Source organism: Stegodyphus dumicola, chromosome 1, assembly GCF_044657685.1.
Source record: "Stegodyphus dumicola isolate Sdum_Otavi_A_Nest chromosome 1, ASM4465768v1".
NCBI lineage: Eukaryota > Metazoa > Arthropoda > Arachnida > Araneae > Eresidae > Stegodyphus > Stegodyphus dumicola.
The window spans coordinates 235472109-235487976 of NC_140768.1; the positions used below are offsets into that span (position 1 = coordinate 235472109).

At 35.1% G+C, this 15868-nt stretch overlaps 1 protein-coding gene across 2 annotated transcripts in view; it reads left to right on the top strand.

Moving 5' to 3' along the window:
- Positions 1–15868, top strand: part of LOC118185419 (membrane metallo-endopeptidase-like 1) — a 101339-nt gene that overhangs the window by 6009 nt on the left and 79462 nt on the right. For both annotated transcript variants that reach the window (XM_035355257.2, XM_035355267.2), the window contains exon 2: positions 5846–5979. In XM_035355257.2, coding sequence (XP_035211148.1) covers positions 5880–5979 — 100 coding nt within the window. In that variant the 5' untranslated portion in view covers positions 5846–5879. The remainder of the gene's footprint in view (positions 1–5845; positions 5980–15868) is intronic.

Consider the following 15868-nt stretch of genomic DNA (forward strand, 5'->3'; position numbering starts at 1 on the left):
GTAACTTGAAGTTCGAAATACCTTTTACTTCATTGAATGCAATCATTCGTTACGGGTGTTGATAATTTAGTTAGTAACATAAGATACTGCTGACGAGAAGTCCTCAGTTCGAACTCAAACGTTCATTTAATGTCCACCAACGAATTATTCGAGTCTAAGAAAAGGTATTGAAAAAAAAAAAAAAAAAAAAAAAAAAAAAAATAAGAATCCTATTTCTCGGTACAAACCTCTTCTATTCTTATTTGTAAGTGCATTACAAAGAAGTATATTATAAAATGTAACACTATAACGCTGATGTAACGAAATAACATTACATAAGGCTATTAGTTTTAACATTTAGTAAATGCTAATAGTTTTATACTTTGTAACTGAAAGCTAATAGTTTTACATAACAAAGAATACATTACCAAGCAACTATTAGTGTTATATTTTGTAGTGTATTGCCATTAATTTTAACATTATGTAAATGCTAACAGTTTTACACTTTATAGCAAATTGCTAACGCTCGGATTATAGAACTGCATTATAAAAGCCGAACTAACACTCTAGTTGTCATTTTCGTAGATGTGCGCTGACATGTTGTAAGTTATTTTCTCCCTCCTTTCAGCATGCCTTCATGTGCCTTCGTGGTGTAATGGTTAGCACGCTCGGCGAGTATTCGAGAGGTTCACGTTCGAGTCACGGCGAGGGCACTGCTCTAATTTCTCTACAGTGGCGCCCGAACTAAAACGGTGGTAGGTGATGATTTTTCACCACCAGAATTTTGCGATTGGATCCCCTAATCCCCAGTGGCCCTTTAAAAGGGGGAGTATATAAGATACCAGAAGTAGGCCTAGCCCGACCCTCCTAACCAAACAAGTTGATCTTATGGTCATAATAGGTCACGCCTTCTTTTTTCAGCAGGCCTTCGGGGTGTAACGGTTAGCACACTGAGCGTGTATTCGGAAGGTTCAGGGTCGAGTCCCGGCGAGGGCATTGCTCATTTTTCACTTCTGAGCATCAAAAATAACCCAATGTCTCTACAATGTAGCTTTTTGAAATCATCGAAAAATAAATTTTGTGCATCTGTGTATGGAATTTTCTATACACCAGAATACATAGTGTATAGAAAAATAAACTCACTGGGGGGGGGTAAAACAGTTTCGTTTAACGATGTAGAATAAATGAAAGAGCAAAATAAGAAATTAAAAAAAATAATTAGGATTTATTTTTATTTTTTTATTTTTGAACCGCCTGAAGGGACTAAGCAAAGTCTCGAACAAAGTGATTAGAATATTTATGACTTTGAAGAACCAATCTTCTTGTATTATTTAGAACTAAATGAAGCAGCGGTCTCATTAAAATGACCCTCATTCTTACTTCTAAATGAAAAAGCAAGGCCAGCGAAGATCTCATCTTACTTAACCTTTTAGTTATTTGCTTCCGTAGTAGTCCTTTGTTTTGTTCCATTTTTAGATGTCTGAATGTTGTCATTAAATGTAATCGCTGTATCCTCAACTGATTTTAAGCTGCAAATAAATTACTTAAAAGAACTGTTAACGGTAAGAGCTTGGGACTGTCTTGCAGGAATATACACGTTTCAGCCGAATAACGTTTTTTTGAATCCCGACATCCCATTATTTAAAAAAAAAAATGAATGTTTGCGCTTTTGAATCTTAACTTACACCCATTAAACGTCTTTTCCTAAATGAACGTGAATCGTGTAATCTCATTTGCCCTGAATCACTGGTATTGCCTCATAGCGGCCGTGAGTGCCATACTTATAATGTTCTGGAAAAAATTCAGCGTTCCATGTTTTGGTTTATCTTTATAATGTTCTGGAAAAAATTCAGCGTTCCATGTTTTGGTTTATCTATATTATATTCTTTAATCAGGAAAATCCCTTTCTACTAATATTGAAATTGTAGCTTATTCTCTGTTTTAGCTATCCTTTAAGGTTAAAATGGAATATTCAAATCCTCGAATTTTGCAAAATATTCGAAACTTCGAATATTCTTACTTTTTTAGTCGTAATAAGCTTTGGAATCCTAACCAATAAACTAAGGGTAGGATATTTAAATTATGATATTTAAATTCTCAAATCTTGTAAAAAATTCAAACATTCGAATTATCGCTTTTAAGTTTTGTCATTCGGATGTTTTGAATCCTAAAACAAATTGAAAAGTTTGAAGATTTGAGGGGTAAAAACTTCAAACTTTTCAATCTAAAATGTTGGAAAAATTAATTTTATTTAAGTTCATTTTTAGTGTTCTTTAAAAAAAAAAAAAAAAGGTGAGACTGTTGCGATTTCGGTTCGTATTGATGACCAATATCATCCTATAGCGGATCTGAATACCACAATGTTAATTTTCTCGCGAGAATTGAGCATTTCGCATTTGCATTCAATCCATGTTAACTCTTGAAATAATTTTTCCCATTTTTCATTTCTTTTGATTTAAAAAAATAATAGGGAAAAAAAGAACAAATGTTACTCATACGTACATATTTTATTAGGGTCTGCGTCATAATCCCGACAAGCCAGAATCCCGAGTTAATATCTAAATACAAACACTCAATTTAGCTTAATAAAATACAATTTTTAACTAACTATTACATATTACTAATTAAAAGTTTAAATCAAAAAATCATAAAAATTATGTCATTACTTAAAATAATTTTTAATAAATTGAAATGACCGTTAAAATTTGAAATGAAGATTTATAAAATTCTTTTTATTAAGAAAAAGAAAACATCACTTACACGTGCGAACGACATATTTACAGTGACACATCGTGAGCGATAGCACGAAGATATTCCATCACAGGTCGATTATCACGATCGTCCACAACAGTCATAATTCTCCTTTCTCTGTCATCATCTACCTTCCTACGTTTTGGTTGTTGTTCTCCGCGAAGAATGCATTCAACTTAGTATTCCACATGCTCCTGTTCTTTTTGAAATCCTTCTATGATGTTATAAACGCCAACATATCCCGTCCAATTAAGGTCTCCCATCTTCTGTGCCAATCCTCGACAGCATTTTGAGTGCGCGGAGCATTTATAGCTGCCTTTTCTAGATCACTAATGATTCTAGATGGCCTCAGTTCAATATTAATTTCTTCAGCGAAATCAATTAAATCTTGGAATAATCTTTTTTAATTTTCTTCAGATTTGCTAGTCATCAAAGCATATACTAGTTGCAGCTGTGGAAGTATGTTAAGGGGTCATTAGGCCTTATTGGGATTTCGCCCGTGTCGGTATTTTGACCCTGTCGGGATATTGGACAATCGGGATTTCGACCCTGTCGGGATTTTGGCTTGTCGGGATTTCGACCCTGTCGGGATTTTGGCTTGTCGGGATTTCGACCCTGTCGGGATTTTGGTTTGTCGGGATTTCGACCCTGTCGGGATTTTGGCTTGTCGGGATTTTGGCTTGTCGGGATTCCGTCTGTCTGGATTCTGGCTTGTCGGGATTTCGACTGTCGGGATTATGTCCGGATACCATTTTATTAGTTTACATTGAAAAACGAATCTCAAGATTCGGGTGTTTTGATTATGTACTTTTTATTAAATAGCATTTGTGTTTTCTTAAATCAGTACTGTAGTTTTCAAAAATATATATTTTCAGATTTGTTTTTCACTAGACGCAGATTTCAAACTTATTTAACTTAAAAATATTTAGTGAAATTTTTTCTAATTACTATACAATAATATAAAAAATTCGGGGACTCGAGTGTTTTGTTTTATTACGAATTCAAAAAAAAAAAAAAAAAAATGATTGCGTATCGTCTATAGTTCTTGATGTAGAGTATTTTCTATACATTAATAAAGTTATGGAAATTTTTTTAAACAAGGTGATTAAAAGATAACTAGCAAAAATGCAAACAGGTAGAGGAACAGAATTAAGCAAATTTAACAGTAAAATGGCTCGTTGTAGTGATACAGGGAGCTGTTGAGCGGTAAGTAGAATCATTTTGCTGGCATGAAACGTCATTTCTGTTTAAATTTCTTGTGGTAAGCATCGCTATACGAACGGGGAGCTTGTCGACATGCATTTTGTCAATGGGATTGAGGATGGAAACGAAACAGCTATTCAAAGAAGGTATTCGAGAATCGTTCGCTACATCTCTTCTGAGGAGCTGTTGTTTTAGCAGAACCGCATAAATAAAATGCATGTGGGTGAGTTTCGCACGATCAGTGAAGAATTAGGCCAGAAAAATGCTTTTATCTACCTTTCATCAGCACCCTTTACTGTCCCATTTCCGGACACACGTTTCATCATAAAATCTATTTATTTCGGTCCCTTTTATCAATCTCTACATTTTTGTCAAATATTTTTGAATCCTTTTACACTATATTAAAAAAAAAGAAGAAATGAAAGTTTATCAAACTAAACAGTGAACCATATAAATACTTTGGTTTCATAAAAACTAGTGCTATAAGTTTGTTAAAAAAATGTGTTAAACTGTTCAAATGTTAACGAGAGCTTTTTTGTTCCTGATTCCACACTTTCATACTACAAAAAGAAATGTTCATTCGAAGTTTATATGCTTGACAGAAGAGTAACAAGGTGTAGAGACATTAGGTATTTTTTGGAAGCAGGCAGGATGAAAAATTAGCAACCACCTTTGCTGGGAATCGAACCACGGACCTCTGGAATACCGGCTCAGCATGCAGAACCACTACACCACGAAAGCAAGCTAAGAAGGGGAGAGAAATACCTTATATAATATTCCCTTTTAAGGGGTATATATAATACTCCCTTTTAAAGGGCGACTGGGGTTTTCAGGGGACCCAATCGCCAAATCCTGGGTGTGGAGAAACCTCATCCAACACCCGTTTAGTTCCGGCGCCACTGTAGAGACATTAGGTCTTTTTTTTTTTTTTTTTTTTTGGAAGCAAACAGGATGAAAAATTAGCAACCGCCTTCCGCGGGAATCGAACCACAGACCTCTGAAATACCGGCCCAGCGTACAGAACCACTACACCGTGAAGGCACGCTAAGAAGGTGGGAGAAATACCTTATAAACGTTTTCAGAAGATTCATAACTCAGATGGGATGTGGATAACTGGAGAGATTAGTCTGGTGCTAGTCGCGTATTGCGAAGTATGCAATCTTCTCAGTGGACGCTCGTTCTGATGAAAACTGGCTTGCATTCATGAGACACATGAGAAAAACCACGAAAGCGCTTATACAGCCAGGCCTCATTAGTGCTCAGGTGTCTCATCCCTGTTCGACCATGCTAGAGAGATAGCAAGGTGCATCAGAGAATTGATTGTGTGTCTAAATATTCCACTGGAAGATAACAAGATGATTTTGTGGAATGAAACCAGTTCTTCAGAAACCAGAATCACTTATAACTGAAAACTGTGCTTGAAAACCGACTTGCATTGCGCATACGGTTGTTTGGTTGCTAGGTACTGGTATTAGAAGTTCGTTTTAGGTTTTCAAAAGAAACATGAATAACTGGATCTATATCGGGATTCAAATCACGGATCTTCTACATGCTAACTGACCGTGGTAAATACTTACTCCTCAAGAGCATGTTTGGAGAATGCGATCTTTCTTCGTTCTCTAAAGGACAACAAGAGGGAGGCACTAGGCCAAAATTGATCAAATTTAAGTAATGAGAACTTAATGAGTCACATTTTAAGAATGCTATTATACTTTTGGGAGCGAGAAAAATTGAAACTTAACCGTCTCTCCAAAGAGATTCGAAAAGCGGTTCTTCTGCTTGCTAGCTGTACGAGAGCACACATAAGGATTACACATAAGGATTTACAATTTATTATCCAAGATTGTATAATATATATATATGTGTGTGTGTGTATCACTTCTTTAAAAACCTGTGAATATTTCTTTTTCAGAAAGCGTTCCAAAATACTATTCCCCAAGTTCCAAATGAAAGTGAGATGCAGCAAAAAGAAGGGGCTGATATTTCTAGTAGTCGCAGTAATCCTGTCAGCAACTATTGCTGCGTGCGTTCTGTTCTTACCTTCACGTGAGTATATGCCCTACTTATAGTCAATTTTATCCCTTTAAATTTAATTCTTTTTGTAAATCTTCGCAATTATAGATATGAAGTAATTAAAGCTTACCAAAAATATATCCAGTATCATTCCTTCATCTGTCATTACATGGGGTTCATTTTTGCCCCTGAGTTTACAAGTCACAAACATACTGAGCATATTGTTTTGAAAAGTGGAAAACAGCTAATATTTTTAAATAGATCGTAGGCAGGGACTGAGGAACTGATACTACCCTAAGACCACGTATTCGGCGTTCATCCGGGTTATTCTTCAGTTTGAATTTCAAATTTACTGCTGTGCTTCTGTTACCAACCTGAAGCAATTAGAAAAAGTCCAATTAAGCGTTGCGCGTATCATTAGTGGTCTGAGGCATAGCTGTCCTTCAGAAATTGTCCTATTTGAGGCTGACCTGCAACCTCTACAATTTAGAAAACTGGATGGCCTTGTGAAGTACTATAAGAAACTTTCGGGTTGTGTCCAACATTACAAAGCACCCGCATCCCTTAATAAGTGGAGATGATAATCAAAGATTAAAGAAAAATAGTCCTTGCAGTGAAATCGCGTCTCAGCACTTAGCTTTCATATTTGTTAGTGGACGTCTAATGTAGTGACCCTTTGCCAGACTGCAACTGAATATATAATGATTAGGGTCTCTCCTTTCCGTACAACTATTCATCTATGTGTTGGACATTTCATAAAAATAGGTAGCGAAAAGGCCGTGCCCTGTTAGAGAGTATTTGATACGCGCAATACTGATATTTACTAGCTTGTTTACTTAACACGTATAATATGTAGCCCTTGATCATTATTAATCGTTCAGTGTCAGTTTTAAACAGCAATGAAGCACGCGTAATAATAAAACCATATGGCTGATTACTCAAATTCCCTATTTTAATGTTTTCAATCAACGATTATTAAGAAAAACGTATATATGCGTCTGTTTTAAAATGATCACGTAATTATATCCATATATATCCTGTTGTAGAGACATTAGGTATATTTGGAAACATGCAAGAGAGATTGAAAAATTAGCAACGCCTTCGCCGGGAATCGAACCTCGGACCTCTGGAATACGCGCCCGGCGTGCAGACCACCACACCATGAAGGCATGCCAAGAAGAAGGTGGGAGAAATACCTTATACTGTTAACAAAATACGTTTCAAGTTTCATATGCAAGTTGTGCAGTCATCAGGGGCCCACCAGCGGCCGAGCGGTAAAGTCACTGAACACTGGTAGTTCGGTCCGAGGTTCGAATCCCGCGAACGGGCTGGATGCATGGGCGTTTTCGTGGTTTTCCCCATGTGTAACGTGTATACGAGCCAGTTCCCTTAGAAAGTCCTCCACGAAGGCATCCATCCCCTTAGGCAGATAGCCCTAGTGTGCTTTGCCGTAATTAAATAAGCCAAGTCAAGCAGTCACCAGGGTGCCTGTACACGAGGGCACTATCTCTGTCGAATAATTTTTTTGAACACCGTCAGTTCAAAGAATGTCCATTACAGTAAGTTCTGAATTTCAAAACATTAGAAGTTTCACAGGGTTTACATCTTGATAGTAGACATAAGTAATAGAACAAAGCAAAACAACTAATAATTGCTATCTTTAGTTCATATATGCATTAAGAACCTCTGTAAGATGTTTTATATTATGAGCATCATGTGTAGTGTGGTCATAAAAAACTTCTACGATATATGAACCCCTAATGGCCTATCCGCTCAACCATTTGAAATGAAATTTCAGAGATTATTATTTGAATATATGCACTCGAGATTTTGATGATTTAAAACAATAGAGCTTTCAAGGTTACGATGACAGTGAAAACATTTTGAAGTTTTCGAATAGCAAAATCCACTTTTTTCCTGCGCAAATTGCGCACTGAAAAACGATAAACGGCTTGGGAACAACGCACATGAGACGAAAACTGTGGGCTTAAAACATTTGCAAAGAAGAGCATTGTAAAGGACGAATGAAAACACAAGAGAGAGGAGAGGGGAATTTTTTTTAATTCGAATCATAAATTCGTATATAAATTCTCTATATCGTAATCATCATTGTTAATAACTTAATTAAGGACGATTTTTCAATTATTTTCTTAACTAGCTTAGGGTGTATTTCTAAACTGCACAATATTCATCACTTCATTTATTTAATATTGTTACGAATATACCAAAGTTTACTGTGTATTTGTCAGAGAAAAATATTTTGTGAAGTCTACAATTATTTTCAATTAATGTGACTTGAGTACGTCCATCCAAAGCGGCATAACATATCATGGGACGCAAGATGTTTTTGTAAATGAATAGTTTGTTGTCTACAGAAAGAATGAGCAATTAGGATGAAAACTCTATCTTTAAAAATACATTTGCCAAACTTGCCTCGCAACTATGATGCATTTAATGACTTTTATAAAGCATTGTATTTTTTCGGATTTTCTTTTCACGAGTATCGTGAAGAAGTTGCAATTATTGCAAAGAAATGAAATAACTAATGATGGTTTTAATCATGCACCAAAGATTCATTAATAATCAGTTAAATTTCGTTCTTTAAAACTATAATTATTCAAATAATGTATTTCTGGAAGAGAATTAAGGTGAATTTGTTTTATAGTTGCAAAAGAAAACATAAAATAAACTGTGAAAAATATTTAAGCACTAAGAAAGCTCTTCAAAGTTTGAAAAAGTCTAAGACACGTGTTTAAGACTTTTCTGAAGAGTTGCGAAGACACCTTGTAATTGCTGGATTTATTACAAGCCTAATAAAAAGCTAAGATTTAATCTAACTCACCAAGGATAATTTGCTCCTAAAAATCTTAGCTCATGTGCATTGTTTAATTGTTTTATATATAACCTTCAGTTACAGAACGAATAACAAGCAATCTCTTGGTGTCTTTCTTGCTTACTTTCGCATCAACAATTTTCAAATAATATGCATTCAACTTCGTTAAAATGTTTTGCTTAGGTTTTAATATGCTCTTGATTCAATCGCCTTTGCATAATCTTCTTTTATGCTATAAGGTATATCTCCCACCTTCTTGGCGTGCCTTCGTGGTGTAGTGGTTCTGCACGCTGGCCCGGTATTCCAGAGGTACGTGGTTCGATTCCTCGCGAAGGCGTTTGCTAATTTTTTATCTTCCAAAAATACCTAATGTCTCTACAGTGGCGCCCGAACTAAAAGGGTGTTGGATGAGGATTCTCCACACCGAGGATTTTGCAATTGGGTCCCCTAAAAACACCAGTCGCCCTTTAAAAGGGGAGGAATATAAGGTATTTCTCCAGCCTTCCTAGCGTGCCTTCGGGGTGAGCACACTGAGCCGGTATTTCAGAGGTCCGTGATTCGATTTCCGGCGCAGGCGGTTGTTAGAAATGTAATGTAAAAAATAATTACTATGTTAATTCGAAATAAAAAAGAAATATTGGAAATTCGAAGTTCGCAGCGAAACAAACTAACTAAACAAGTGTTTTCGAGGATACTTCTGTGTGTAGCATGAATTATAACCTTTCGAAAGGCTGTCTAGTAAGACACTGTGTTTTTCCGTGCTTAAATTCAGTCGGAGCTCATCTGATCAGTGCTCATCATCAGTTTTTGAACGTCAAGGCGGAACTCGAACATTCCTGTACTTTGTTGAGTAACTGGATCGCAATACAAACAAAACATTCTATTAAAATGTTGCATTTCTTTTAGAAGTTAGTAAAAGTATTATTGAATGCTATCTACTGAATATATGCCTCACTTTCTCTTGGAACAATAAAATACGTGGAAAAGCTTAGTGCCCGGAAGAAAAAACTGCGCATTTCGAAATGTTATTTCTTTAAGAAGTGTGATATTTATAGGCCCTACTATATGGTTAAGAAGGTTTTAAACGAATTAAATGCCAAGATAAAGAAGCAATTTCATATGACAGGGAAAAGTCCTATTCAAAATCTTCCTTTCATCCTCAACATATTACGTCTTGTTATTATTTATTTTGTTAGCTTTCCGGTGTTTTTCATTTCATTTAATTTTAGGATGTATTAGTTAAATTTATTACTCCTCTAATTGCCTTTACTTTGATGTTTTTTATTTGCTATTTTGAGTTGTATTTAATTTAATTATTTATGTTTTATTGCTTATTATTATATTTGTTTATTTGTTTTCGCATTTCTGATGCTCTTGAAGAAATTTAATTTATACTCATAGTTTAAAAAGCACGCAAACTGACAAATTTATATCAATCAAATTTGGGGACGAATATTTAAATTTCAGAAAATTTTCTAGAATGTTATCTTTCTTGAATATATTATAAATTAACAGTTTTAAACTTTTCATATGTATATACTATATCAAAACCAGAATTCATAGATTCCAGTACTATTGTCTTAGTTTTGAGATAATTTATATGTTTTAGTTTGGTTTGAATATATCGGGTTGGCAAAAAAGTAATTTCAGTTTTTTAGTATGAAATAAAACTCAAATGTTTCCATACAAAAAATTAAATTTAATCAGCATGCAAAGGTTATTTTAAGTTTCTAATTTAAGTTTGAACATGCTTTACTGTCTATTCTCGTTTCCTATCTAATATTTACTACTAGAAGGTGTTTTTAGTATCGCGTTTTATGCAAATGATCATATTTTGTAAAACTTTAACGAATTTTCTATTAGAAAATTTAACGATTTCAAAGCGAGCTGTGGCAACCCTATAGGGAATAAAATATTTTAATCTTCAGTTAATACTGCTTATCGGGAATGCTAAAGATATGCTGTTTTTAAATATTTTTTCTCCGAAGTGGCTTTAGCGCAAATGCTCTCGAAAAGTGTATGCGTCTATAAATGAAAGAAACGCCGAGTGTATTTCTTTTATATTTGTATTTATCTATCTTCAATATTTGCATAATGCACTTCGTGCCATGACAGACACAGTGCTGTTTTGATAGATCGTTGACGAAATTCTGTGTGTACCTGAGTTGGATTCAGATATCATTCCCATGAATTAGTTAATCTGAATTTAAAGAACAAGCATCTAAATTCTTTACTTATAATTATTTTGCAATTAATGCATTTTAAATGAAACCAATATAAGTTTGATTTGTATTTTTATTTAGGTAATGTGTTGGAAAATTTCATTTATGAGGCAAATTAAATCCATTTTTCAGTTATTCTGTATTGGTTTCCTTATAATACACTCACGTTTGTGAAAATTGCAACACCAAGAAGGAATCGTCATAATTGAATGCAATTTAATACACAGTTGAGTGGTAGTGGTACAAATAAATGATTAAATGTTCAAAGCAAACAAACAAGAACAAGAGATCAGAATCAGTATTTTGTGTGGCCACCACGCGCCGCAATAAGTGCTGCTACACGACGTGGCATGGAGTCAAACAAAGTTTGAATGTCTGACTGAGGAAGAGCATTCCATATCGTTTGTACGCGTACCCAAAGTTCGTCTGCAGACGCAACAGGACGAGGATCACGAGCAAGACGCCGACCAATGACATCCCACACATGTTCAATTGGCGACATATCCGGGGAACACGCAGGCCAAGGAAGAAGCTGTACCTGCTGCGCTGCAAAGAAGGATTTAACAATCCGAGCAGTATGAGGGCGGGCATTGTCCTGTTGAAATACAGCGCCTGGCAAGCTTTGAAGGAAGGGAACAGCTTCGGGCTGTAGAACTTCACGGATATACCGGTTGCTGTTCAGATTGCCCACAATTCGTAGCAATTGAGATCGTCTATGATATACTATGGCGCCCCAGACCATAACTCCGGGTGTTCGTCCACTGTGGCGTTCGATAATGCACTCCGGAAGGTGGCGTTCACCGGCATAGCGTCTGACACGAATGCGGCCATCATGGTACCACAAATTAAAGCGGGATTCGTCAGAAAACACGACATGCTGCCAATCAGCACGCCAGTCTCTATGCTGATTGGCCCATTGTAGCCGCAGGAGGCGATGGTCGTGCGTTAGGGGGATCCTGTATAAAGGAGTCCGTGCGCGCAGTCCACACTGCAGCAGACGTCTACGAATTGATGAAGCACACAATGAAACACCTGTAGCTATTGACCACAGTGCTGCCAATTGTCTAGAGGAAGCTGTACGGTCCATCCGCGCCATGCGGACCAGGTGTCTATCATCACGAGCTGACGTCACATTTCGGGGTCCACTCCCGGATTTCCGAGTTGTCCGACACTTGTCCGTCCACTGCTTCCAAACGCGCATCACTGTGCTGCTGTTACGCTGCACACGAGAGGCTACTGCACGATACGACAATCCAGCTTCACGAAGGCCGATGATTCTCCCTCGTTCAAACTCTGTAAGTTGTTCAAATCTCGCTCTCTTTCGTCGACGAGGCATAAGTACAGATTGAGTTAACGTTTACCACTAGCAGATAACCACCGATAACCATACACGCCTCGCTACAGCCGTCTATTTATTCGGATCCATCAGCCGTTCAGAGGGCGCTGCTCAGCATACGCATGCGCTACGGATTTGCAATTCTAATCATTTGCATATCATGCGCTACTTTGCATTTCCTGAAAATTTCAGCTCACTCGCGTAAGTCTTTCATGGTGTTGCAATTTTCACAAACGTGAGTGTATATTAGGATTATGCAAGCAATAATATATTAGGATTATGTAAAAGCAAGATATACTATGAATTCGTTGAAAACTGACAGTGGAAATCTTTTGACCCTTTTAACATGGAATGTATTTTTTCCATGATTTCTTATATATAAGAAGATGATTCATATCTACATTTCTTTACATTTTAAGATTCATGGTTAATCATGAAGATTACTTTACATAAGATTCATGAGAAGTCTTACTTTACATAATATTCATGATTAATTTTTATTTAAGATTCATGATTCATATCTACATTTCTTTATAAGCCAGAAATATGAAATTTTGTACATACTTCATTTGCTCTATCTTAAGCAAACTGTCTCAAGAAGTTTTGTCTTCAAGTAAAAAATTTGAAAATATTTGCTTTAAATCTAAAATTTATGGATTTTTTTTAAATACAGGTATTGACAATTTTGTACTTAATATTTTTATAAATCATGAAATCAAATTCACCGAAATACATCATTTTTTGTGTAAAGGTAAAAAATATGCAAATTGATCCATTGTCAATCAGATTGATTGTTTCTTCCATTGGTTCAGCAGTTACGTATAAAAAAATTCTGTTCAAACTTTTAAATTTTAAAAAAGTAAGATTTAAAACTATTGAAAAAATCTCGTATATAAAGTAATTTTTATTATCAAACATGCACCCAGAAGAATTCATTAAATAAATAAAAGAAGCGTAGATAACTTACTGATTTAGTGTGTGGAAATTTCGTTGATTGAAATTACCTTCTTTGCAATTTCGTTGATTGAAAATAGTTTCTTTGTGAAAATGCTATACCATATAATATGCAGCCAAGATATCATAGAAATTCATATAAAAAACTAGGTATGAATAAGTTTATGGATGTATGAAGAAATGGATATAAAGTATATACTCAAATCATTTAATATACGTGAAAATTTAACCTCCCTTTCTCTTTCAACCATAAATGACAATAATTCATGTTCCATAAAGTTACCCCAGGTACACACATCGTGGATGATAGTTACTCTTTTGCTTAGCCTCTTAAAGCCTTCTTTAACAAATCATGTATTTGTCAAAATAGTGGAAGCTTAAATATCCGACTGGATTATGGCTCATCCAGATATTGGATTATTTTCGTTTATTTTCCCCGTATATGTGATATACGTATTCATTGTAATACAAGTCTATTTTTTATGTATATTGCGTTTCATTTTAATAAAGATTATAGAGATACAAGCATAAAAACAATATATTTAAGGAGTTTAAATAAAACATGTATGTTAACACGAAGCTTAATTTTTCTCTACCTGCTAATAAAAAAGTTACTCGGATAATTGAATTCCCGATATTTGGAGTCTAGAGGGCTAGAGTTCTGCCGCACTTTAGCGTGTGTCTCAAATTTCCTTCGCTTTTTACAGTTATAACCGTAATACGAAATACATTCTAAAATTTTGTAAATTATCATCATAGCTAAATCTTAGAATTATCATACAATAATATGAGGAATCTGGATTATGGGGGTTTCGTATATATGAAATTTGAATAATTGGAATTCTGCGGCATTTTTACCGTTATTGGCAGTTTCGGATGGCAGCTGTTTTGAAAAATCGTAGTTTCATTATGCAATATGTTCATATCTTCGAATTATAAACACAATAACTTCTTGTTGTCAACAGGCGATGTATTGTTAGTTATGAATGAGCTTTTGTTAAATCTTTTCATTCTTAAAAGGAATTACGTAAATTATTTGATCATATCTATCGTATCATTTAACTGCTCATATCTGTTCAATAAAAGAAAACATTTGGCCTTGAAAAAGAACTTCAATATGGAAGTTTAAAGCGTATAAGCAAACGCAGACATTACCTGTTCCTTCGGAAGTAAGCTTCAGTGCTTTTAAATTTCTTGACCTTGAGATTTTTGTATTGTCATGGCCACATGCTATTGCGTGGAATTACAGTATGCTTAGGATTTTTCAAATACGCACACAAAGAGTGTGCGTATTTGAAATATAGTGCCTTACAGAGATTTCCCGCAAATTTCCTCTAATGTTGGGAATAAATTTTCAAATGCAAATAATAATAATAAATCTGAAAGCTTTCAGATTTTATATTACGTCCAAAGGGGCGTTTTTAACATTTTGTGTGTTACCTTTGTTTATTAAATATCATGTTCTTCGCCCTTAAACTATAAAATTCCAGGTACTTTTCCATTTTGCCGGCGCAGGCGATAAAGTCGCCGAAAATAGTACAACCAATGCCAAACTTAATATACTCGCTGGTAACCTTTTACGCCTCAATTTTCAAAACAATCCGCAGCCATTTCTAATCAGATTGATTGTTTCTTTCAATACTTGCATACAGTTACATAGAATTTTTAATAGATAGTTCAATTTTATGCCCTAAGGCCATTCGCGGTAATGAAGTCAATTAGAATGCAATCACGCAGCTCACCCGAAGGAGAAAATATAGAAAAGGCAAAGTCTAGGGTTAAATTCATCAATTATAATGCGAATGCACTAGCGAGGTAAAGCACTGTGATTTTACATAATTTCTGAGTAAGCTATTCGTACGAATTGAAATAATTCTTGCATTTAAACTTGTATTCCATATTAAGATTTAACTTGAAATTAATGTAGATAATTACTGAGAGAATTATATTTTTGTAGCGTAGTTTACGTGAGATTGGGGTCTCAGGATATGAACCGGCGAATTAAGATGTTGTACCATGAAAGCATAGTAAATTCTTAAATTAATGTCTTTTTACAAAATTTTACACGATATTAAAATGTTTATGCCTTCAAAAGAAAAAATTCTTAGAATTAACATTTGTTGACATTTTTATGTGTATACTGTGTGTTGTCGCCAACAAAGTCTGCTTGGCGAGATTTGCGCCGGCGAAACGGAAAAGTACCAAATTCCATTCAACAGCAATATCGCCAAATAATTAAAAGAGCATATCTTTAGAATTTCCGATAAACAGTCTCGCTTGCTGGAGATCATTTTTTTCCCCGTACAGTGTTGCATTGCTCACTTTGAAATCGTTTGTTAATAAAAAATTCTTTAATGTCTGACAAAATATGAAATTGATAATAAAACGAATTCCAAATGCCCATATTCGAATGGAGGACTTCGTTATTCAAAATTTGATGCCTCTAGGTACCGCTGTTTTTCCACATTGCGAGAAACATACATACATTCATGCAGATTCTTCATTATTTACTTTATTTAAATATAATGCAGGGCTCTAATATTTGGTGGCAACAAATTGAAAAGTGATCCGGCGCAA